This window comes from the organism of the source record quoted next, unplaced genomic scaffold (genome assembly GCF_019419815.1).
Source record: "Pyrus x bretschneideri cultivar Hongxiangsu unplaced genomic scaffold, Pyrus_bretschneideri_v1 Contig8, whole genome shotgun sequence".
In the NCBI taxonomy this organism is placed as follows: Eukaryota; Viridiplantae; Streptophyta; class Magnoliopsida; order Rosales; family Rosaceae; genus Pyrus; species Pyrus x bretschneideri.
This window is the reverse complement of record NW_025999820.1, coordinates 4,978,806-5,004,917: the sequence shown is the minus strand read 5'-3', so window position 1 is coordinate 5,004,917 and position 26,112 is coordinate 4,978,806. Positions and strand designations below refer to the sequence as shown.

The window sequence follows — 26,112 nt, the reverse complement described above, 5'->3', positions numbered from 1 at the left end:
GAAGAGAGTGAGATAGTGTCTGAAGATACTTTTGTCATTTTATGAAATTCTATACGCATTTTGGACTTTTTGTAAAAAGTTTTACACAGCTCAAAGTCCTTGTGTTTTTCCTTAATCAACATTTCTGGGAGGAAGCACCTCCAAGGTGCTTCTCAAAAACCATTTCAAATGCTTCTACTTTTTATCCAAAGTAGTTTTAAATTTTCTTGCAAACAACTAATTGTCAAATGAAGGTTCTTTTACGCCTTAAGAATCGCTTTTAGCTCTCCCAAAAGCACATCGACCCAGTAGTGTACTTCGGCAGGATTAAGTAATTAGGTTTTGTGGTATTTTAATTTCGTTTTATTGTTTGTTTAATGTAGAGGAAAAAACAAAGCAAGATTCAAACTTTTCTATTAACGTGAGAGTAAAATGATTTGGTCAAAATAAATAAAATAAATTATTTAGACAAGATTTTGGTGTACCATACGATGACAACTCGAAATAATTCATCCCTATATCTGTCTTATTCCTATAGTTTCTTGAAGAGGGGTACAAAATTTGTTTTTTAGTCACTTATCTTATATCAAGCAATTAACCGGATCAAACATGACTTACATGTCCTTAATGGCATGGAAAATATTCAACTATGTAATAATTTATTATTAGTGGGAGAGAATGTAAATCCAACATCGAATGGTAGAAAAACCAGACTTCCGAATTTGAATATGCAGGCTTTGGCCTGCTTGCCAGGAAGCACCCATGGCCACTGTTTCTGACTTTCTGAATGTAAATCCTCTGCATGGTACCACAATTTGGATTCTATTTTTTGGTGAGCAGTTATTTAATTCCAGAATAATGCGATACTTATCACATATTTGTATCAATATATGTGAGTCTCATATTTATTAAAAATATAGTACAAATATACAATAAAAGTAGCATTTTTGTTGATTTTGTTGCTAGAGACATATGTAAACATGAGTAATAATACCATGAGAGTTTTTGGTACACACTCGTGATACTATACAATGACTTTTGCGGTAGTTGAATGTTTAACTATTGGACCTTGGTTGCAAATTCAATGATTCTTACATCTAGTGCATTTGTGCATGTCACAGATGGAAGTATAGTAGAATTTCGGGTAATACCATAACCACCAAAACAAAGCGTACAAAGTAGGATCCTAAGATTCCTAACTGAACCAATGATGTACTTCTTCTTACACGAACTCATTCAGTAATGTATAACTTAGTATTCAATTTCTCATATACAAAAGTGAATACTCTTAAATAAGTAGATTTGAATGACAATTCTTTATTTTAAAACTATTTCATTTTCCCATAATAAAAAAAACCCTAACTTAATCAACTGACGAAATCTTAACTTGTAACATTACCGAAACTGATAAGGAGAGAGCTTTATTTGGAGGGGACTCAGATACTTGTCATGGCAATGACGGTCTAATGAGAAATGCTAAGAAGACTCTTTTAAAGTGAGATTCTTCATTAACTCTCTGATATCTTACAGTTTAATTTTAATTTCCGTGTTAACATATAAAACATTAATTATGTTAAAAATATGAAATGACAAAGAATTCGACTTTTAAGATAATCTTCTTTCCGGTTCTCATGATCCAATTAAGCATGCTCTCACATTGAGGAACATCAATCTCCTTGTTGGTCTTATTATTCTGATGACCAATGATTAGGGATCTTAATATTTTCGCAGCTAAAAGAAAAAATAAAAAAAATTGCTTTGTTTTCCTAAATAAAATATTTAGAAAGCAATTGAACGTCTAGTGTACAGCAATGTCGTGGTTTTGATCATGATGATGGTTTCCTTCCCTTTTATCTTTTCAGCCAAGAAATCAAACCCAAAACGTATCATTATTTATGAGCCACTTTTTGATATATAGCAAAAGAAAGAAGCCCTCAAGTCTTCTGTTTTTTATTTATTTGTTAAAACACCAATTAGTAACCACTTAGTACTACAGTCTAGTGATATTCCTTTTTTATGGACAGTCTAGCAATATCCCAAAAAGCATCAAGTCTTAGGTTTTATTCTCATTAAAGACAAATTTAAACTACATTATATTAGCTCATTGTGAGACTCATGCCACCCTTTTTTTTAATAAAAATAATATCGATTGTGAAAAAAAAAACACCAATTAGCACAAACAAAGCTTGTTTTTGTTTAATAATTAGGTCAAGGAATTTGTTGCACTAAAATCCCTTTAGAAAAAGAGACAGCCTCACAGCACAGCACAGCACAGCACAGCACAATCAAATCCCCAAATACCACACTTTCTAACTTTTAGCCGTTGCTCAATAAGTTGGTAAAGTTATATATTTCTAAAAAAACATCAATTCTTTTGTCAAACAATTTACGGGATTTGATGATTAGAATCATATATAGAAGAATATTTCATCTAAGCAACATTTCATGCGGTTTTTTTTTTTTTTTTTTTAAAGAAAATCTCGACAGAAATTTTTTTATTGAACCCAAAAAAGAAAGTTATACTTAATCAGAAAAAAAACATAAATATTACCCCTCAAAATAAAGCAATATTTCATGTTTGATATTTTAACAACAAAGTATATTGAGCTTGTGGTTTTAAGAATAAAAAAGTACATAAAATTGAAAACCGTTTATATTTGATATCTCATCTAGACCTTACATTCAACACAATGTGCCTCCGATCTGCATAGACGTGTACTCTAGGAAGCTAATTTCATAATTCGTATTTTACGAGCAATATTAATATTGAAAATAAATTTCACATTGAGGATGGGAGGAACGTGGCATGGGCTTATAAGAGCGCCATTTTGCTATTAGAGTAGGTTGTCCCACATATGAAGTCCAAATTACACACGTGCTCTACCTCACCCGAGTTGTGTTGTCTACGTGTTAGGCTAGAAAATTCGTCACGCGTGAGGAGGAATGTTGAGAATGAATCTCACATTGGTGAGATGAGGGACCTTGTATGCTCTTACATGATTTTGGACTACTCTCTATATTACCAATTGATTTTATGGTGAAACTTCAACCCTTTCAATTAATATAAAAGAAAAAAAAACTCGGAACTTTAGATACAATTATAAACAGGTCTTTACCGATTCACAAGCATGTCTAACTTCATAGGTCATGCTCTATCGGATCATGGTCAATTAATGTGGTCAATCAAATAACCAAATACATTGGTAAATTTAGTGGGTTAGTCATTATAAAAAAAATCCAAGGGAAATTAATTAGTAAATTTAGTAACGCCTAGGCTAGAAAAATGAAAATATTAAAATAAAACAAGACCAAAATCTGAATGGGGTCCACATTAGAGCGGCTATAAATATCCAATCTTGCTTTTCACAACCAAGTCCTTCCATCTTCTCTCCCCCCAAAAGCACTCCCCACTCGGCGGTCGGCACCTTCTCTCGCACACTTTCCCCTTTAGTCACTTCACTCGGACCATTTCACAAACACGCCACCTGCATTCCAAATCCCATCCGATTCCGTCCGATTCACAATGGTCGACGTCGACCGGCGAATGACCGGCCTCAACCCGGCTCACGTAGCCGGCCTCCGCCGCCTCTCCGCCCGAGCCGCTGCAGGCCCACCAACCCCGACAACCGCCTCAAAATCCACCCTTCCCGTACGGAATGGCCTTCTCTCCTTCGCCTCTTTAGCTGACAACGTCATATCCCACCTCAAAAGCTCCGGTTTCCAGGTCCAGCCGGGTCTGTCCGAATCCGAGTTCGCCCGGGCAGAAGCTGAGTTCGGATTCGTATTCCCTCCCGACCTCAAAGCCATTCTCTCAGCTGGGTTGCCGGTGGGCCCGGGTTTCCCGGACTGGCGCGCCGCCGGTGCCCGCCTCGGTCTCAAGGCCTCGCTCGACCTCCCGATCGCTGCGATTTCGTTTCAAATCGCTAGGAACACCCTTTGGTCTAAGTCCTGGGGTCCGAGACCGTCCGACCCGGAAAAGGCCTTGCGGGTCGCGAGAACCGCTTTGAAGAGAGCCCCGCTTTTGATACCAATTTTCAACCATTGCTACATTCCTTGCAACCCCTGTTTGGCGGGGAACCCCATCTTCTTCGTCGACGAGAATCGGATCTTTTGTTGCGGGTTGGATCTATCCGATTTCTTCGAGCGGGAGTCATTGTTTCGGAAATCGGAAACGGACCCGTATATCCTAAAGAAGCAAAGATCAGTGAGCGAGAAATCGGCCGGGTCGTCTTCGAATTTCTCGCGGCGGAGCCTGGACACTGGTTACGGGTCAGGAACCAAAACACCGAGATGGGTCGAGTTTTGGAGCGACGCCGCCGTGGATCGTCGCCGGAGGAATTCAAACTCTTCCTCCTCCTCGTGCTCTTCGCCGGAAAGGTTCTTCGATATGCCGTCGAGGTCCGAAATCCCGAAATGGGTGGACGAATACATTGATCAAATCGGGTCGGCTCTGAGACAGGGCGGGTGGAACGATACGGATATATCTGACATTGTTTCGGTATCGGCCTCCGGCTTCTTCGAGGGAGAAATGGTTATGCTGGATAACCAAGCGGTGCTCGACGCGCTGCTGCTTAAAGCGGATCGGTTCTCGGACTCGCTCCGAAAGGCCGGGTGGAGCTCTGAGGAAGTTTCGGACGCTTTGGGTTTCAATTTTCGACCCGAGAAGGAGAGGAAACCGGCTAAGAAGCTGTCTCCGGAGCTCGTGGAAAAAATAGGGAAACTGGCTGAGTCGGTTTCCCGGTAATATTTCCATTTTTCTATTTTTTTTAAATAATTTTTTGGGAAATTGAAAGGCTCGTCGGGTTTCGGGTTTCCCCCATCGGGTTAAAAGAATCGAATACATAGGGGAACGCGTTGTATTATTAAACGAAGATTATAAGTAAAAAAGACAAAATGAAGAGTTCAAATTACAAGGAAATAATATAAGCATAAATAATTGATAATCCTATTTTTAAGACAAAATTATGGTTCCTGTAATTATGTTGTTGGCTTAATTATGTGGAAACAGCTCATACTGATGGGTTTATTTAGTTGTACAAAAGCATAAGAATACTATTAATTAATTTTATTTTGATTGAGTCTTTTGTTTAAATTGGTTTATCCTCCTATTTGTTTTAGTGTTTTTTTTTTTCCGTACTTTCGTGAGTAAATGACAAATTGTTCTAATTAATAGCTTGTTAGCATCTCCTCTTTCAACTTTCTGTCTTTGAATTCAGATCCTCTCTACCCCTAGTTTAACTAAATTATTATTCATTAATTCATTGCGCAACTTAGTGGAATTCTGTACTTTTAATATTATTTTGAGAAAAGATAAAGAGATTTTTTTAAAGACTATCTTCATGAACTTTCTATCAATTTACATTTTAATGTCAATATTATAAAATATTATAAAAAAAAAGACGTGCGAAAGAATCCACGAAAGTAATAATTTTGAGAGAGTTTCCGTGATATTTCTCTATCATTATATAGGAAGAAAGAATGGGGTAACGGTTTCTAGGGGGTAATGCACGTGTGCTATCTTTTAAAATTTTGGAATTTAGAGCGCCCCAACCAAAGATTTGGCGATGGAGCGATGCGCTGGGCTGTGTTGTGTGACCGCGTGGGACAGCATGAATGCATGATATGCTTCCAGGCGGCAGTGAGCGAGCAGTGGGTAAACGACACCGTTCTCATGGGGCCAAAGCAAGGTAGGGGAGTGCAGGAGGGAGGAACGGCATCGGCAGGTGGCAAGTGAAACCAGGAACATGTCAGTAGTGGCAAAATTAAAATTTACTTCCTTTGCCTTGAAATTTGGGAAAAAAAAAAAAAAAAAAAGAGAGGAGAAAAATAATGGTATTTGAAGAAAAGAGTGAATGAACCCTGACATGGATGAAACCTTCTCCTCTGTGCTATGCCTTTAAGACACACAACTACCACCCTACTATCCTACTAGCCTACTAGGTGTGTGAATTTTCTTCCCCAAAACGGATTTCAATCATTTTGGGGGAATCAATCAATCATAACCACTTATTACACATCCCCCCAGCTGAAAAATCATTATATCGTGTAAAAAAAAATATTAAAAATTAAAATAATTTATGATCAGCGGTTAAGATTCTTTGATTTCTAAAATGTTCAAAATGAAGATCTGAAGAGAATCCTGATCATCAAAAACAGAATTTTGTTTACGTACATATTAATTTTGTGGATAATTGGCATTTTAAGTAGGTCTATATTCTGGACTTCTTTTTTTATTTTTTTGGTTTAAACGATAATATGCATTTACGACTTACACACTCAGTAATTCTTGCTGAATGGGCTAATAAGCATAGCAGTTTGTTAAGAGAATTTTCAGAAGATTAAATACTTATTTATGTAATTTTTGGAAGTGGAAGGGGCATGGTTGATAACTTGATATTTACCAGTATGGGGGGCAACGTGATGTGGGGTTATATTTCAGATGGGATTGATTTGGACTTTTCGCACTCCGGAGGGGGTGAGACTGGAGAAGTGAAGCTTTCACTTTTTTTTTTTTTCCTCACACATTTGTTTCAACCTCTTCAAGTAAGGGAGGGAGGTGGGGGGTTTTGTGGGATGTTTCGATGTTTAGGTTTTGGACTCTTTGATGAAAAAAAGAAGACAAAATATACTTATTTCGTTGTTGTTCAATACAAATTATATGCCAAAGTATAGTAGAATTTTCATTAAAATGAAACATTCATGTTTGGTTCGTCAACAAGTTGATCTGGTACACATTTGGGGAACATCTAATTTGTGTCCATGTGGTGCGAGGCTACGGATATAGAGCATGTTTGGAATTAGTGTTTGGTGACATTACAAATTAGTGCTCAGCAAACATCCAATAATTTGGGTTATTGAACGTATAATTCATATGCGGCTTTTTGGCCTTTGCTTTCAAAATAAGCCAGTTTGTTGTACTCTCTATCTAGCTAGTTGATAAGAACTTTGTACCCAAAAGCACATAAATGCACCGCCGAAGCATCATCCAGAGACTTCCACTAGAGAGATTTTTACATTTATTCATAATACAAGCCGGTATTTTACGTTGCATAATATAAGTAGAAATAATATATATATATATATATATATATTTTTTTTTCATTTATTATTATCTCTTCATTTATACTACAAGACAAATACTATTATACTTGCTCGTGTACTGAATACATACACTCAAAAACTTTCAATTAGTGCTTCAACTTTACATTTTTAGCCGTAAATTTAAATGCATGTCAGACAATACGCAATGTCAAATTATGAGCTAAAAACTAGGTTGGTCCACCACCTTGTTTCGTGCAAGTAGTGTTAGCTTTTCAATCTTTCTATAGATGAAAAGGATGAAGTTTGCAAAAATCATTGGCGGTTTAATAAAAATCATGTAATTTTGTAATTAATAAATGGAGTATTTGTCCACAAAAAAACATGCCATCGCAGTTGTACTGTCACAACAAAATTAAAGAAAAAGAAAAAATTAAAACGCAGATTTCAAACGGCTATTAAGTGTTGACGTGTTATAATAGAAAAAAAAAGGGAATGAAAATAAAGAAGAGAAAAGAGTAAAGAGCAGGAATAAAGGAGTATGAATCCGATCCATGATGCATGGAATGGAAAGCTCCCTGATTTGGCATGGTGTTCCAAACTATATGCTAATCCAATCGAATGTGCAAAGGCAAACACAAGTTGCTGAAAGTACGTATACGTGTCAACTCAATGAATGTTCCAACGGTCACTGCCACCGCCACCTGAACCGACCGTTGCTCCATCACGTGCTTCTCCTACTGCCTCATTTACCCTCTTCACATGCCACTCATCTCCCTGCTCCCTCTGCTCTGCTCTCTCTCTCACGTTCAAGGTCATAGATTCAGAGGGTCAGAGGGTTGAAAATAGTCTTAAAATCGTCTTCAACCGAGGGCTATGTTAAAAGACTCGTGGACCCTTTAACACAAGTGATGACGGGTCCTACCTCTATTATAGAAATAATACAAGTTATGGTATAAATAGATGATAATTGTAGCATTACTCATTATATATAAGTGTGTGTGTGTAAGGTTTTAATAAAGAGAATGGTTATTAGTACTCCACAAATCTCATTTTGTAGTCTAAACTTTTTATAATTAGAAAGAAAAATATATTTGTGGGGAGTGTAGAGTGAGTTTTTTGGAGTGTTAATAACAATTCACTTAATAAAAGGGATTCTTATTATTATTATTATTTTTAATGGGAGTTAGTTGTGGGCTACATCACGTCGAACTTCAATAATTCGAACTATTTATTTTTTAAGTTGCATCTTTTAGATTATCTATGCAAAATATTAGCCAAATCGGAAAGATTTAAGACACCTAATTGAGTTCAAAGAAATCGACGAACACTTTGTTCCATAAAAAAACAATGAAATTTCATTGTGACAATTAAATAAGCAAATGATTTCCGATTGAATTGAATAGAGAGAGAGAGAGAGAATGGTTATTGGCACTCCACAAATCTCTATATATAAGTGTGTGTGTGTGTGTAAGGCTTTAATAAAGAGAATGGTTATTGGCACTCCACAAATCTCATTTTGCAGTCTAAACTTTTTATAATTAAAAAGAAAAATATACTTGTGAGAAGTGTAGAGTGAGTTTTTTGGAGTGCTAATAACAATTCCCTTAATAAAAGGGATTCTTATTATTATTATTATTTTAATGGGAGTTAGTTGTGGGCTACATCACATCGAATTTTAATAATACGAACCGTCTATTTTTTAAGTTGCATCTTTTAGATTATCTATGCAAAATATTAGTCAAATCGGAAAGATTTGAGATATCTAATTGAGTTCAAAGAAATTGATGAACACTTTGTTCCATAAAAAAAAAAAAAGAAATTTCATTGTGATAATTAAATAAGCAAATGATTTTTGATTAAATTGAATTTTTGTAAAGATGATCTATAAATTGAGACTTACAAAAATAAACGGTTCAGACGTTGAAGTTTGATATACAGTGAGTCCCACAACTAATCCTTTTTTTTTGAAAAAAAATAGAATAGAGAGAGAGAGAGAGAGAGAGAGAGAGAGAGAGAGAGAGAGAGAGAGAGAGAGAGGAGCTATATTATATTGAAGCTAAGGCCTACACGTATGACAAACGATAAATTAGATGAAGAAATGACAAATATGAAGCAAAGATTGGTTACATGCAACACATACGCATGCATGTCTGGTTGACAGGGTTTTGCATGCATGTGGTGGTGGCCTCGATGTTTAGGGTTTTGCATGCAAAGGGAGACAATACCACTTGGTTTGGCATTTAATGGAGATCCAATTGATCTCAGAAGACTGAAGAAGAAGAAGAAGAAGAAAGACAAGCTCAAGACATTTCCAAGATTGAATAGCTAATACATGCACATATAATATACATACATATGTCAAGAATTCAGAGTCGGGCTAGCAGTTCACTAGTAATCACACATATATTGTCTCAACTTAACAATCTGCATATATACTGGTAAGTGTTGAGTTTATCACAATACAATTGGATGTAAAACCATTCAATATTGTTATTTATTTTGTCAAGTTTCTAACGTGGGATTGAATTCATCAAGATCGCATATGTGCAATCCAAATGCATGCATGTTGATATAATGGAGGAAGAGAGGGATGTCTTGGACTGTTGTGCTATTTTTGCTGCCAGAAGTCTTTCTCTTTGTTTGTTGCATTATCGTGGGAGGGGGCTCACATAGAAAAAACTAATAAAACTGAAAGCTCACAAGTCATATTTTCAATATCTATCCATGTGTGCATGGTCTTTTGGTCGATCATATGTCAATGCTATCTTCAACGTACGCTTTGATTGATGCAGGAGGTTGAGTCATATATAATGCACTGAAAAATGAAAGAGTACGTGTGTAATCACAAAGCCTTTTCTCATCAACCCTAATCACTAATTCACTAGCAACCAAAACACAAAAAACTTATTGATTTCTTCTTTTTGATACAGATACTCATTTGTTTATTGTTTTTGATACAGAGGATTGTTTGTTTGTTTGTTTGTTAGTTTATATAGTGAATGATAGTTGTTCGTGATGAATAGAAAAGTTTATGTAATTAATTGTCATTTAGCTTTGACTCCCAACAGTTTGTCTGTGACAAACAGAAAAGCAAGCTCTCACGTAAAGGCTAATGTTAAGGAGATTAAATTTTGTAAACTAAATGATATGGAAATTGATGATTGGATTATTTACGTAAGTGTTGATTAATATGCATTTTGTTTACTAGTGATATATTATTTAGTTTGTAAATTAAGTCTACCTAGCATCATTATCGCACAAAAAATATCTCTTTTATTTTCACTCTTCTCACATAGCATCTCTGTATAGCAATGTTTGGGACGAAGCCAACCAACATGAAAGTCTCTCACATTCATCATTCTCCTCTCTATCTTTTCTTTGATTTCCTAAATAACTAATAGTTTTAGGTTTGAGATTGTAGATCATAAAATTTGAATTTTAAATTCGTATTAATTGTTTCGAGATAAGGTTGTGTATGAATCTATGACGTGATAGTTTTAGGTTTTAGATTATCATATTTAGTCTATAAATAATTGTGTTTTCATTATAATTATAGAAAGTCCTCTTAAGCTTCTAAACCATGGGAATAAGCTTGCTGGAAATAAGATTGTTGTTACCTTAGGTAACCCAAGACCAACACTTTTCACATGCCATTTGGCGAGAGGAAAATCACCTTAAATGATATAGCTTATATCTAGGTATTCAGGAAAGTCCCTATATCTACGGTACATGAATTCACTTATGGCATGTTTACGTAACAGGGAATAGAAGGAAGGGAATGGGAATTGCACTATTTTCAAGGGATTCCGGTGTTTACCAACACTAGCGGAATGAAAGTGTCGGTGGGGCCCATCTAAAATGGAGAATCAGGTTACTGATTTTCCCAGAATTGGACTACCGAACAATAGGTGGTATTCAGACTCCAAGAGAAAGCATCGATCCGGAATCAACTTTTTTTGCCCAATATACCCTTATCCCTTTCTTCCTTCAACCTCTGTCTCTGCCTCTCTATCAAAGGAAAATTTAGCAGGTTTCATGGCCTGCGAGATTATGGCTTCATGACCAAAATCAGAAGGGAAGAAGATGAGGATTTTGGAATTTCAACTTTGATCATTCGTCGGCAACGACTAAAATCACTTCGATTCATCCCCGACTCGATCTCGTGTGTTAGTGGCGACCCAAATTAAACATTTACAAAATCAAGAACAGATGAAGAGAGAAGAATTTGTGAGGGATGGAGAGAGAGTAGGGGGAGGTGGCTGGTGGTGACTGGAAAGGCTGTGGCTATGGGGTAGGACAGAGGGTCACAATAAAAATGAAAATAATGGGGAAGATAGAGATGGGGCAGGAAAAGGGGCTCAACAAAAAATGAAAAAAAGAATAAAAGTTTTACTAAAGAAAAACTATACTCTCTACCATAAAAAATAAAAATAAAAAGTTTAACTAAAAATAATTAGCTTATAAATTCGATTAGTTACACTAGGGGTATTTTAGCGGTACCCTTGTCATAGAAGGAAACAAGAGGAGGTGACTATTTCATAAGGTGTCATTTTTGTAGCAGTGTGATACCCTGTGTTATAGCTCCATTTAGCCCAAGCTAACCACATAGCCCACTTCCTTGGTTACAAGCTGCAAAAACATCTCAAATATGTTTCAAGACGTCGATTGAGAACCTCAATTTGTCCATCTGTTTGGGGATGATACCCTGAAATAAAGCACAAATTAGAACCCTGAAGAATAAAGAACTCTTTCCAAAACTTGCTCATGAAGACTGGATCTCGATCACTAACTATGGAGTTGGGCATCCCATGCAACTTGAAGATGTGATTAACAAACATATGAGCAATCATAGAAGCTGAATAAGGATGAGCTACTACTAAAAAGTATGCATACAATCGATCAACTACCACCCAAATTACAGTTTTGCCTTTGCAAGAAGACAAACCAACAATGAAATCCATAGAAATGTTAGCCCAAATTTTAATATAAATAGGCAGTGGCTGAAGTAACCCTGGAGGTGACAGAGTTTCATACTTGTGTTGTTAACATATGGGGCAGCTTTCAACCAACTTTTATGTTCTTCTTCATGCCCGCCCAGAAAAATGATCTAGAAATCCTTTTATATGTTTTAAGGAATCCTTCATGGTCTGTCGTAGGACTAGAGTGATGTTCTTCAAAAAAATTTGTTCTCCAAGAACTACGAGGACTAAGAACAATTCTATGCTTGAACTTCAAAAACCCATTATCCATTTGGTATCTGAGATTACCAACTGGATCTTTATTTGAAGAATTAATCAAAACTTGTTGAATTTGTTGCAGTATCCAAGCATCATTCTCCCGATGTCTTCGAAGTTCATCCATCTATTAAGAATATGGATATGAGATTGCCAAACATTCCATAGGATCTAACACATCTGGTTCAGACAGTTCCGGATCAAATTGACCTATTGACAATGCATCAGCATCTAGATTATCACTGCCTTGCTTATATTGGATTTCATAATCGAATCCTATAAGCTTGGATACCCATTTTTTCTGAAATGGTGTATTTGCCCTTCCTTGAAGAATATACTTCAAACTGTGATAATCAGTTTGAATAATGAAATGGTTACCCGCAAAGTAACATTGCCATTTGGTAATTGCATGAACTATAGCTAAGATGTCCTCTCATAAGCAAACAATTGTTGATTTCTAGGACACAAAGCTTTGCTTGTGAAAGCTATAAGTCGACCCTCCAGTCGAAGAACTACTCAAATCCCAAAACTAGAAGCATCAGTTTCAATTATAAAGGGCTTGCTGAAATCAGGTAAAGCAAGTACTTGTGGTGATAACATTGATGTTTGGAGAGTATTAAAAGCCGTTGTAGCTTCTTCATTCCAAAGGAAACTATCCTTATTAGTTAATGTAGTCAAGGGACCAATAATTCTCCCAAAGTGTGGTATAAACTTTTTGTAATATCCAGTCAATCCAAGAAACCCCCTCAAAGCTTTGACAGAATTAGGAATAGGCCATTTTGCAATAGAATCCAATTTGGTAGGGTCAGCAACTACACCTTTTTTAGACACAATGTGGCCTAAGTATTCTACCTTGTTTTGACCAAAAGCACACTTAGATTTCTTAACAAACAAAGTGTGACTCTGTAATGTATCAAAAACTGTCCTCAAATGTTGTAAATGAGACTCCCATGAATCACTGTAAACTAATATGTCATCAAAGAAGACCAATATGAACTTCCTTAAGTATGGCCTGAATATTTCATTCGTCAAGCATTGAAATGTTGCAGGTGCATATGTCAATCCAAATGGCATAACCAAGAATTCATAATGACCATCGTGAGTTCAAAATGTTGTCTTCTCTATATCCTTTGGATGCATTCTTATTTGGTGATAGCCAACTCTCAAATCCAGCTTTGAAAAATATTGAGTTCCATCCAACTCATCTAACAACTCATCAATAAGTGGAATTGGGAATTTGTCTTTAACAATGATCAAACTAAGACCCCTATAGTCCATACACATCCTGCAAGTACCCTCATTTTCTTCCTTACCAAAATGACAGGTGATGAATAAGGGTTGTTACTAATTCTGATAAAACTAGATTGCAGCAATTTACTCACATATTTCTCTATTTATGTCTTTTGCACAAGTACATATCTATAAGATCTACAATTAGGAGGTTTGCTGCTACTAATTAACGGAATTCTGTGTTCATGCATTCTGTGTGGTGGTAAGGTATTTGGGCTAAGAAACAATACCTCATACTCCTCTAACAAGGATTGCAATTCATGCTGCTGAGCTTGAGACAAAGTCTGGGGCAGTTGATTGACAATAGAGTGATCCACATGAGCTGCGTCCATGTGATAAAGAAAGGCCCTAATTGCAGTTTCTTGCTGGAGAAGTTTTTGCATTTACAATGCAATGATATCCTCAATCTGGTGCAAAGAAGAACCAGGGCTACTAATGCAAAATGTTTGAGAGCCTTTGGAGAATTTCATATACATTTTGTCAAAATCCCACATAATTGTTCCGAGAGTTCTTAGCCATTGCACACCTAGTGCAACATCACAACCACCTAATGGTATTGCATATAGATCAATATAAACTCTTGAATTTTGTCAGAAACCTGACTTAAGGTTCCTTTTGTAGCCATTATTCCTTCATCAGCAATCTTAACATTGAATATATGGCCGATATCCAATGTACCCTTCACTATTTTCACTAAACTAAGGGCAATAAAATTGTGGGAACTGCCTGGGCAGTTTTTTATGAACCCTTGAACTCTCATTGTGTTAATTGTAGGAGGTGCAGGTGTGCCAAACAAAGCACAAGCAGTGATCTCAGGCTTTTCTGTTTCAATTACTTCTTCCCCAACCTTCAAATTCTCATAATCTTGAACATCAATAAGAAGTAGCTGCTTCTTTTCTCATGTGTGACGTCTAACATATTTATCTTTGCAGTGAAAACACAATCCATTTTTTCTACAGTGATCAACTTCTTCAGGGGTTAATCGTCTCACATGAGGATTCTTAGGGTGAGTTTCAATGATTGGAGGATTTATGACATTTTGCATAGTAGGTGATCTAAAATGAGGCTGAAATGAAGAAGCTTTATGGAGAGATTTCATCTTAAGATCAAATAGCGTAGCATCCACTTGCTGGGCAAAAGATTTCATCTTAAGAACATCCATTGGTTTCAGCAACTTCACATCATGGCGCAATTCAGCCTTCAAAGCTCCAATGAAACAAGATTTGAGAAGTACAGGACTTATATCTTTTGTTTAATTGGACAATCTTCGAAAATCCATGATATAATCTTTGAGAGGCCTAGTTTGCCTTAATTTTATCATATTTTCAGCATAATCTTTGAATTCTGAAGGTCCGAATTCTTGGCACAAAATCTTAGTAAAATCATCCCATATAGGATATTGTTAGAGGCATTTTGCCCTTTGGAACCCTTGCAGAGCTTCCCCTTCCATGTGAAGCGATGCCAATTTGACTTTCTTTGAATCTTCAATGTTGAAAAAATCGAAGTAATGTTCAGCCTTATAAACCCAACCCAATGGATCATCTTCTTCCATAAATTTGGAAAGTCCATCTTCAAGAAAGGTGGTCGATTAGTGTTGTGACCCAAATCTTGGCAATTGAAATTAGGATTAGGGTTCATCCCCTCAGGAAAATTGGGATTCAACGACGTTGCTTCAGAAGATTCTCCACACGATCCCCCACTGCCTTTCGCTGCAAGTGATTGCAGTTGTAGCAGAATCATATCTTGATTGATTTTGAGCTCCGTTTTGAGATCGACAATCATAGGATTCCATGGCTTTCCTCGAGGCTTGGCGTGTCATACAATGATGAAGGTTGAGTGAATCAAACACTGGCTGATATCAATGTTAAAACCCATGCTCTACTTCTTCATTATTGTATACAAAACTCACTTGTTATTTCATACAACAATCAATTAAACAACTTTCATCTTACAGATCTTCCCTATATATTCACCGGTATCTTACTCACCCAGCAACCTTCTAACAGTCTAACAAGATACACTTAGCAACAATTCCTAACAACAAAACCAATTATTAACAAATCTAGCCATCTTGGTTGTACATTTGGACAAACCTGATGATGCCACCTGGCATCATAATAGTCAATAAAGAGGTAGGGGGATGCAACACGAGGACTTCCCAGGAGGTCACCCATTTTAGTACTACTCTAATCCAAACTTGCTTAACTTCGGAATTTTGATGGAATTCGATGCATGTGAGTTGGTATGATTGCATGCATATATGACTGTTAATGGTAAATGTATGTAATGTAACCAAGTTTACCTGGTTTGAACACGTCGCAATCTTCAGCTCATTTCCCAGGCAAAAGCTAGCTAACTCACTAAATGGGCTCCAAATTGGTTGATCAGGATTACTGATAGATGATCTGGGATTAAGAGTAGACTGGGCTGTGGGCTCAGATCGAGGCAAGGATTGTCATTTTAACAAAAACGATTAGGATTAAATCTTTATTTATTTATTTTTTTTTAACAAAGGATTACTTCTTAATTAGCATTCAGATTGTTTTACAAAAGTAAAAGCTAAACTGGTATGTCCTGGTCACATTGAGGTCTACAACACAAACTTCATGACACTAGTAAAAATTGATATATTCACATTGATCATCAAGTATATAAAGTTCTACACGTCGTACATTTTTGTTTTGGGTGGGTAGAATCTGATGGTGTAATGCTATCTACTCTGCAAAGCGCAGCATATTCACATTTTGCATTTCCAATGATCTCAATAATGCTGTACAAATTTCATTCTATAAAGTTATCGGCTTCCACCAAGCGTCACGCGGCCTGAAGAACTCCGTCCTCGGCACTCTTCAGAGAAGACTTCATAACTTTAACCCTGAATGCTACCTGCATCATATTACTTGGATGCTAAGAATTCTTTCCAGCAAAGGAAACAGATACAACATCAAGCATGATGTTCCGTGCACTGATCGGAAAATTAAAGCCACCTGCTTAGGGAATTAAACGATTGAACCACAGAAGAAGATGACAACGCCGAACAAAAATGTGACACCATTCGCTTAATATACGATTTGTTTGTTTGTTTTCTTAAAATACCATGGCAGTAGGAAGTTATCTATGCTTCTATCTAGGTCCCAAAGTTAAGGTCCCATGTTCATGCGGGTTTCTTGTCCAAACAAATTTAAGCAAAACCATGTCAGTACGAGAGCTTAGATGAATACTATCACCGCTTTATCTAGAGAGTTTTGTTTTCCTGTCGCTCTGCAAAAATTCATTTGGAACTTCGTTTGCTATTTAATGAACATGTCAGTCGAAAAACATGCACAACCCAAACACAACTTAAACAAAAATGTCACATGTATTGAGTATGAGATATGGAGAAAACTCTAGGGTAAGGATTGTTTACTACCTTCTGGGAACCAATCTCAATAGCATCGGATGGATGGATACGAGCAGGGAAATTTGGGGGCACTCGGTATCGCTTCTCCTCAATACTGCACATTTAGAAATTAAATTGTAGGGGGAATGCAGGAAACAGTTTAGCAAATTGAGTTGCATGCAAAAAGGAGGAAATCACTTTGTTTCAACTATTTCGGAAAAAAAAAAAAAAAAAAAAAAAATTCTACTTACTCGGCAATCCAGGTACCATGCTCGCTTTGCAAATCAGTCACGTAGAAGGCACCATCCTTGTAGCTGATACGAGCATGCATTTCTGAGACCTATGATGAGAAATACCTCAGCACTCAATATAGAACACCATAAAAGGAGGAAATAGGTTTGTTTCTGGAGATAAATGTAAAGTGAACAAAACCGGCCAAATCACCTGGGGCGAGCGTATTGTTATTGATGTTCCAGAAGCATCCCCATGCGGTATGCTCCTACAATTAGAAGAAAACATCATACTATCTTTTAGAACATCTGACTGAAAACACTCGTGCATTTGAAAATTATACGGTTTTGATGTTTCTGTCCTAAGCAACAATATAGCTCATGGACAAATGTGTCTTGTAGGGGAGGACGGGAATGACGGATATGCATACCCAATTACGCAGGATGTTTTCTCATCTCGATTCAAACAAATAAGTTGTGAAGCATCATTGTCTTGCCCACAAGGTATAAGATACCACCTACAAGAACAAAGTGGATATTAACACAAGTATCCTGGATTACTAAATTGACTGAAAATATTTCGTGGACAGAAAGAAGGATTAAAAACCTACTCTCCGTCAATAGCACGCTCCAGTGCATCATCGTCTTCAAACCATGTTCGCAACTGGTCACTTGCCTTCATAAAATTTTGCCCACACATTAGCAGTTAATTCACAATAAAATCCAACAGGTCAATCGTAGGTTGAAGGAAAGAAATAACAGTTTCCATATCCAGTGACTAACACGGTGCTGATTAATAGTACTTTGAATGACATACTTTATCTGAGAGCCTGCAACTGGGGGACCTTCCTTCAAGTTTTGAGCTGCAACAGAACATTTTCAGATTCTTTAGAAAAGAATCGATTTAAAACACACGAAGATCTATGATCTACGCTTTGACAGATTAAAATTGTAACGAGACTTTTAGTTAAAACAAAAATGATACTGAAATAAGAAAAAGACACAGAAAATTACAAAGCTGTTGATCAAAATTTTACCTGTTACCACCTAAGACCCAACTTAGCATCAGGGGCATTGCCTTATCAATAAAAACTCTCCCGCCAACTCTTCCCGGATGCGGTATCCGAAACTTTGTCAAAAACTACAAGGGTATTAAGTCAACATAAGTACGTACGCAACACCTCCATTCCATCACCAATCATTTCACTGCTATTCAGATGAACTTAATAAAAGGTCTTACCGACAAAGGACCAAGTCCCACACCCAGATAAGCCTTGTAAGTAGAAGCCATTAGAGCAGCCATTCTGGCCATTCCATGAATAATTGCGACACGTAGTCTTCTAGAATTCTCGTAGCTGAAGACAAAGTAAGAAACATAAAAAGTTAAAAAACAGTCCTCAATGAGTAGTTCATCAACTCACCTAAGTCTATACAACAACTACTTAGGTTTCTTCTGTGAACATCACGTATCTATGTTCTCCATTTTAAGAACACTGATTTCAGATGCATCGGCAACTTCATCAGATTATCTCCATTTACTTTCAGATTATACGGCAAGTAATAGCACAGGTTACCTTCTTAAAGAAGAATTAATGTCAATAGGAGTTCCCGATTCGCTACTTTTCTGCCATGCTTTATCAAGCTCCATGGCCAGTTGATAACCATCCTGTCATGATGAAATAATAGTGTCAAAGAGTCTTATGACTCTTGAATCGATCACTTCCTGGTCGATAGCCTTGTGTTAGTCCATAAGAAGCTATGAAGTTTGGATAATCAACGCAGAGATGTCAAAGAATCTAAGATAGACTAAATTTCACCGGAAAAACTAACATGCCAATAATCAATGCATACCTCAATGGCCATGCATCCCCCTTGACCCATATTTGGCTGCATAGCATGAACAGAATCGCCAAGCAAGGTCACATGGCCCTTTCCCCAAGTTAGGATGGGTTTCCTATCATATATGTCACGTCGTAGAATTGCATCTTCCTCGGTGGCAAGTAACAAATCTGTCACATTATCACACCAGCCCTCAAATATTTTGAGCAGCCTTTCCTTTTTACCTGCCAAAAAAATAGACAAGAACAAATGAATTGTATGCTTGTACTATCATAAAGAGAAACAACACACACACACACACACACACATATATATATATATATATATATATATCACCATCTGACGTTTTCAACTACATAAGAAAGGTTGAGGATCTTAATCGATACCACTGGGGCTATCAACACCACCAGGTGCTTCCTTGTGAAACGCATACCACTGCATCTTTCCTGCACCTACATCTGAAGAAACGAAGTATTGCTTGTGCCCCAAAAATACTCGGTACCTTGAAAAGATAAGTTTAAATTTAAGTCTTCACGCAGGATACAACATTACATATAAGAAGATAATGCAAAGTAAACATGCCAGTATAGCAGCCATACTTGAAAAATAAAAGATAAAACATACCCTACAGAATTAATGTCAGCAGGCACAAAATCTGCGATACCAGTGTAACAAGTATAACCAGAGTAGACAGCGTCCGATAATCCAAACAAGTTCTTCCTCACCTACTCAGAAGAAAAATGTAATTTGATTTCAACTTAATATTTTTACAATGAATATACTCTGCAGATTATGGTCTATCAGTAGACAATATTTCATATGCGTGCCCAGAAATATCCTCAGAATATTGCAATACCTTTGACCATATACCATCGGCTCCAACCAGAACATCACCTTCAAAACGTTCTCCATTCTCAAGTATCACATTAACCTACAAAAATGACAGAGGCATAAGAATCAAATGCCAAACCAGATGAACTACGCTGCCTATACAGTTCAAATACATCGAACTAGCACTAAGAAGCTGCAGATTATATATAGAAACAAACAAAAAGTACAAAACAAGTACCAAAATTTTTCACATTTCTAAGATGAAAACAATGGTCCATATAAGATTTAACTGATTAGCAGGTAGTACGAGGGGAACTTTAATGAAAAGCTCCCGGTACTGTTCACTTTAACAAAAAAAACCACATTTTTACACTAAAAAGTCAATCATGGTACTATTTACTTTACCCTTTAGTTTGTCCTTATTAAAACTCAAAGTTTTAAAACCTTTTTCATTAGTTTCCTTTGTACGAGATCATTACCTTATCTCCAAGGTCCTCAAAGTTAACAACATTACTACCATTTATAATAATATCGTCCCCAACAGCACGAGCAAGGATTTGTTGCAAGGTCATTCGGCTTATAACTCTTGTAACTGGAAGCCCTCGTTCCACTGCAGGAGTGAATGTGTCAAACTTGACATACCTGGTAATCAACTACTCATCAATACATATGAATGGCTGCATACAGATCAATAATTGCTCCCACTCGCACACATCTCATCTTATAACAATACTACTTGTATGGAATCGTGTAAATTGTGTTGAAAATTGAAATGAACAATTTCTAATTTGTTTGACAAAAGATTTTATTTTACATATTTTCTTCATCCATTATTTTTCTTGGTCTTCATCAATTAAACAAGAAAATTTTATTTTCTTTGACTTCTCATTATCGAGTTCGTAAATTCCCATATTATTTTTGGACTAATACAATCAAAAGGAAACAAATTTGGCAATCGATATAAATTTGATCACTTAAAAACACAGAAAAACCAAAAACAAATACCCATATATAAGCTAACAGTTTAGGACAACCGCTATCCAGTTATGGAGTCCAATCCAATCCTAGACACCAAACGCGACCTCCATTCAATCAAAACAGATAAAAATTAAAAACAAAAACCCAATTTAGAAAAAAGTCCAAAACAACATACCAAGTACCAGAAACCCCATCAACGAGGCCATTGATCCTGTCCCCAGTAACACAACCAACCCTCATAATCTCATCAGCAACATCAACATCAATGGCTTCCAACGCCGCCAACGCGTTGCTCTGTATCTGAATAGGACCTCTGTACTGCCCCTCTCCTCTCACAGCGCTCAAATCCTTCTCAAACACCACGACATCAAAACCCTTCTTCTTGGCCGCAAGAGCAAACACCAGCCCTCCGATTCCACCACCGGCAACCAGAATTCTCAGGTTCTTCTTCTGCTGGGCCGGCGCGGGTGCACTGGTGGGGGCCTCTGCAGGAGGCACCGCCGCCGTCACAGCTCTCACCACAGTCAAACACTTCTTATTGCCAGTTCTTCTTCTGCTTCTCAAATGGCAGTTGTAGTGAAAATATGGGGAAAATTCAAGTGGGAAGTCTTTGTTGGCGGGAACTGAAAGGTGGTTTCTTGAGAAAACTGCCGCTGATGGGCTCATGGAGTTGCTGAACACAGCGGAAGCCATATCTTTGCGCTCTGAGAAGAAGGAAGAAATAAAGAAAAAAAATGGAATGAAAAAAAATGAAAGCTTTGGGCTTTCTTCCTCTGTGGGGAAAGATAAACGACTGAGACTGAGGATTTGTGGAGGGAGAAAATATGGAGCAGAGAGAGAGAGAGAGAGAGAGAGAGAGAGAGAGAATGAGTGAGGGAGATACAACCATATAGGTGATTGGCAGCCACTCCCTTTAAAGGCTTGAATTGCCCACCAATCATGGAGATCCTGAAGCCATGCGGCAGTCTCTGGGCGAGCCAAACCCCACTTTCTCAAGAGGGAAAAATTAAATATCTTTGTCGAAGTGGTGGTGGGCGGTTTGTTACGTGCTTTCATTATTTGGTAAAAAAGAATATTGTGGTTGGATTTTCAAATTCCGATTTCTTGTGTACTTTTCTTGATTGTAAAACTGAAACTGCCGAGGAAAGTGATCGTTTAAATATCATAGGAGTACATGGACTTTACCAACTTATCTCCATTAATATCTCTCTTTTTTCCTTGTAATTGTACTTTGGATGTGTGATAGAAGTTGCACTAATCTCAAACTATGAAACTGGACCACGCATTCTCAAATTGTAAATTTGAATTACATATTTAGCAGCAAACGTCGAAATGATTATGTTTTTTAAATCTTACTATTAAGGGAGGGGGTCGACATTATTACTTTTTTCAATATTATTATTATTAAAGAGAGAAGATGTAATAATTTAGAGGAATGAGAGTTTCGAACGCGGTACATATGTATAGAAATTCAATACTCTATCCATTAAGATATTGGACCACATGCAACTTCGAAATATTTCTCACAAATACAATATATTACAGTAGAAATCTAACTGATTAGTAATTTAATTTGTCAGTCTACAATACGATCGTAGGAGATTATAGCCACACATTATTTTTCTTCTCGTATACATTCAGTTTATTTTTACGATTTGATTGAATAAATTAAATGACATAATAGACATAGTTAAACAAAGCGTATATAAAAGAAAAATGTGTAGTTAACTTATGTGGTAGCAACAAATGGAAAACATGTGGGGGTGGGCATAGAAACCGCAAAATCGGAAAACCGAATCGAATCGTGACAAAAAAAATGTAAAAACCCACGTTAACCAAAAAAGTCAAAACCGGAACAAAAATCGAACCGAACCGTTTCAAACGGTTCCAATTCCGGTTTGGAAATATTAAGAACCGGAGGAACCAGACCGAACTACTTTTAATATAAATTATTGTTTTATTATTATTTTTATATAAATAAGACATTTTTCCAATAAGACCATGTGCATAAGCCCAATATTTTTCTTCACTTTTCTCCCCATCCTTTGTTGTTTTATCACTTTTCTCCCCCTACATGAACCAAACCATATGATTTTAGTAATAAATTTAAGCGGAACCGCACCAAACCGAACAGTTGAACTTTTTTTATTTTGGTTCCATTTTGAGGGTGGAACCTGGCCGAACCGGACCGTGTCCACCCCTACATATGGATAGATTTTAAAGGGTTCATTTAAGTCGAGAACTTGAAAGTGGTAGCAACAACTCAAGTTCAACTCTCAACTAATTCAAAAATTATCTCTCTATGTTATCTTAATTTAATTTTATGAGATTATGAGTTAAGTAGTTGGTTCGTGTGATGGAGAGTATGTTTCTTTTCTTTCTCGTATATATCGACTTTAGAGTTACTTAAATAAGTGAAGCATGAGGTGAGGATTTCTTCTACGATATTAAAACTGGAAAATTCATGTGTCGCGCCATGACTTGGGACATGCATTGCATCCATTGCCCTTTTCTATAGAGACCGTAATTGATGGGGATGAAACATTATCGTGGTGATGACTAAAAAATGTACAAAATATTCAAGCGGCGGTGTGGTCGCAAAAGCAGAAAGATAGCAATACTCTTCAGATATAATATAATCAAGTGACATTAATTAAATAATAATTTGAATAAAGACAAACAAAATGGAAACCTTCTTCGAATTTCATAATTTGAGCTAATAAATAGAGTAATCTGAATCATTCATTTAAAATCTTACAGCCTTTATTATTCATTTTGCTGACACATCTGAAAAAACGAATCTCTCTCGTGAACTGTTCGGATTAAGTGATTATTGTGCTCTAGCATGCAAGATCCATCTGAATTGGGACAAACGGAATGCGTGTTGACTGTTGGAGGGCGGTGCGGTGGTGGAATGTAACATCTCTCGCACTCTTTCTCCCTCCTCTGAGTGTGGTGGAGTGTGGATATGACATTCTGTTTTGTGTTGTGTTGTGTTGTGATTGGTTGTTGTTGCTTCCAACTGACTCATTGAACGACAGTATCATTCGTTGTTGTTGGGTCCACTAACAAGCTGACTCATCTCATGCATACGTGGCGTTAATAGAAGAACCTCTGTGTTCCCACAAACCAGGTGTCAGGTGCCTGGGTTAACACGAGTCTCTATCCTTTGAATAAAAAAGTAAAAAATTATTAGAAGTGGATTACCCTTTTGGTATTGACGAAGTTTAAAACTTTATTAAGTCGCTTGGTGACTAAAAATACTAAAAATACTAAGGAGTAGGATTCTCATTTATTTTATTTTATTTTATCTTCTTCTTCTTCCTCTTTTTCCTCCTCTTCTTACATGAACAGTTATAATTAAGCCACGTCAGCATCTGATATTAATTTTTTTATAAAAAAAAAAGAAAAAAGAATGAAAAAAAGAGGGAAGATAATCCTAATTCTAATACTAATCACTCATCGTTAAGCTTGATCTTAATTTTTGGGATTAAATATTATATTTATTTATTTTATACCCTTATATCAAATCGATCAATAACTTTATTGACCAAGAAAACATTTGGATTATTAGGAATGGGCATATATTAAATTACTAAGTTGTCAATCCTTGATTAATACCAACATTAAAGATTATGGTATTTCTATATTGTACAATTCAACCATTATTATCAAATGCTCATGATCCATGATGTTTGAATTGAACAATATAAAAACCCCAACTCTTTAAAGTTGGTATTAATCAAGGATTATGAAGTTATTGATCGTAAAATATAACACAAGTTCAACTTGAGTCAATTAGAACGTTCAAAACTATTAACCAGTACCATTAAAGCGTTAACATAAATGTAAGTTTCAAGGGGCTTCCAGCTCAACTTGTCTTGTAACACTCTTTATGTATTGGGTAGCAACCAATCCAGTCCCTTGATACTTTTTTAACCAATTGTAACATGAATAAATACATGTGAAAAAAGTATACTCAATGAAACGTTCACATTGTTAAATTCGATCGATAAGTTAAATTGCATGTAGTTGAGGTGGAATATATGTGGGCAATTTAGTCTAGCTAGTTGGGGAAGGCTACTTTGAAAAACAAGTTAAAAAGGAGTTATCATTTTGTTATTTTCCAAAAGAAGGACCATGACCTATGGTAGAATGAACATAAACATAACTAAACCATATTCAAGTGCTAGGTTAGGTTAGAATACCGTCAATTGAGTTTCTATTTTAGGTAAGTTTTTTCACCATTACGTATGAAATGAGTAAATTTTTTTGTGAGTATATAATCTTAACAAATGGTGTTATGGCTTCAAATAACACTACATGTATTTATTAGGATGACTCATGCTACATATAACTATTTATTAACGGTATATTAAATGTTCATGAAATAACAATAATGTTGTCTACTCAAATATGTGAAATAGCATCACGACTGCGAACACTTCCACGTAAAGAATAGAAATCAAACTACCCTATTCCTCCTTTTCATTACCCTCTATCGATAGATATCTACAATATGAAAAGGCCAGGGGCCGCGTTCTGTTTTTTATTTCATTTATCAAACATGATAGAATTTCATTACATAAACAACCAAGTGAGATAGGTATATATACTCCAGTGATCAATTTCTTGATCTGAAGGTAATTAACACAAAATGGAAATAAATTTAAACGCCTATACGGAAACCGCACAAACTACACCACTAGAATGAGGAATCTCAAGGTAGGTATGCCCCATAAACAAGACGTGACATACCAAACATCGAAACCCCCACCAAAGCCATCGCAAAACAACGAAGCTACAAAAACATCAAAATGACACTAACCACTTGCCGAAGCAACAAAGATAGAACATTAAAACTAAACTAAACCACAAGAGAACAAGATGACATGTCCACAATGGAGAGGCAATTGCATAAATGGTAGGATGCGTGGGGTAGCAGAGGCAGAGGCACGTGCAAAAAGACAGGAGGTGTGAGACACCAGCTGTTGCCGAGACAAACACATAGAGGTGGGCGGAAGGGGATCCAGCCAAAACGACCAACGTCGTCGAAACGCCACCACATCCCAAAAACCTACAAACGACATGTTAACACCATGAGCCGCCAGAAGTTTTCGCTGACGTGTGGGTCGCAATTATGGCAAGAGTAGCGGCAACAACATAGATGGCAGAAGGGTTGCCAAGCCAAAGCCACCCACGGCGCTGCACCGCCATCCCCACCACCACCATGAACCCAAAAAATGACAGAACCATGGTTCCAAGGGCAAAGCCCTTGGAAAGTCCAAACAACCAATAGAAACTCTGACGG

General features: G+C 36.7%; 2 protein-coding genes and 1 pseudogene across 2 annotated transcripts; 1 reads left to right on the top strand and 2 right to left on the bottom strand.

Annotated features, from left to right (window-relative positions):
- Positions 1 to 3,237: 3,237 nt before the first annotated feature.
- On the top strand, positions 3,238 to 5,057 carry LOC103956802. Its single transcript, XM_009368847.3, has one exon. It carries the CDS (start codon positions 3,503 to 3,505, stop codon positions 4,721 to 4,723), a length of 1,221 nt encoding a protein of 406 aa, XP_009367122.1. The 5' UTR covers positions 3,238 to 3,502; the 3' UTR covers positions 4,724 to 5,057.
- A 10,624-nt stretch (positions 5,058 to 15,681) lies between these two features.
- Positions 15,682 to 15,800, bottom strand: LOC125473260 (annotated as a pseudogene).
- Positions 15,801 to 16,151: 351 nt separating this feature from the next.
- On the bottom strand, positions 16,152 to 21,701 carry LOC103956812 (zeaxanthin epoxidase, chloroplastic). The gene is made up of 16 exons (XM_018649777.2): positions 20,977 to 21,701; positions 20,303 to 20,465; positions 19,849 to 19,923; positions 19,617 to 19,717; positions 19,379 to 19,494; positions 19,005 to 19,216; positions 18,728 to 18,819; positions 18,394 to 18,508; positions 18,191 to 18,294; positions 17,971 to 18,016; positions 17,765 to 17,829; positions 17,585 to 17,671; positions 17,368 to 17,422; positions 17,175 to 17,263; positions 16,954 to 17,038; positions 16,152 to 16,430 (listed from the first exon to the last, which is right to left on the bottom strand). Exons 1-16 carry the CDS (start codon positions 21,492 to 21,494, stop codon positions 16,359 to 16,361), a joined length of 1,995 nt encoding a protein of 664 aa, XP_018505293.2. The 5' UTR covers positions 21,495 to 21,701; the 3' UTR covers positions 16,152 to 16,358.
- Between the last annotated feature and the right edge of the window lie 4,411 nt (positions 21,702 to 26,112).

Bases quoted from the DNA above. Each gene is read 5' to 3' on its own strand.
- LOC103956802 (XM_009368847.3), top strand. From the start codon at position 3,503: ATGGTCGACGTCGACCGGCGAATGACCGGCCTCAACCCGGCTCACGTA.
- LOC103956812 (XM_018649777.2), bottom strand. From the start codon at position 21,494: ATGGCTTCCGCTGTGTTCAGCAACTCCATGAGCCCATCAGCGGCAGTT. The intron at 20,466-20,976 runs GTATGTTGTTTT...GTTGATTACCAG, and splicing joins GATGGGGTTTCTGGTACTTG to GTATGTCAAGTTTGACACAT. The intron at 16,431-16,953 runs GTAGTAAACAAT...AATATGATGCAG, and splicing joins TTGAGATTGGTTCCCAGAAG to GTAGCATTCAGGGTTAAAGT.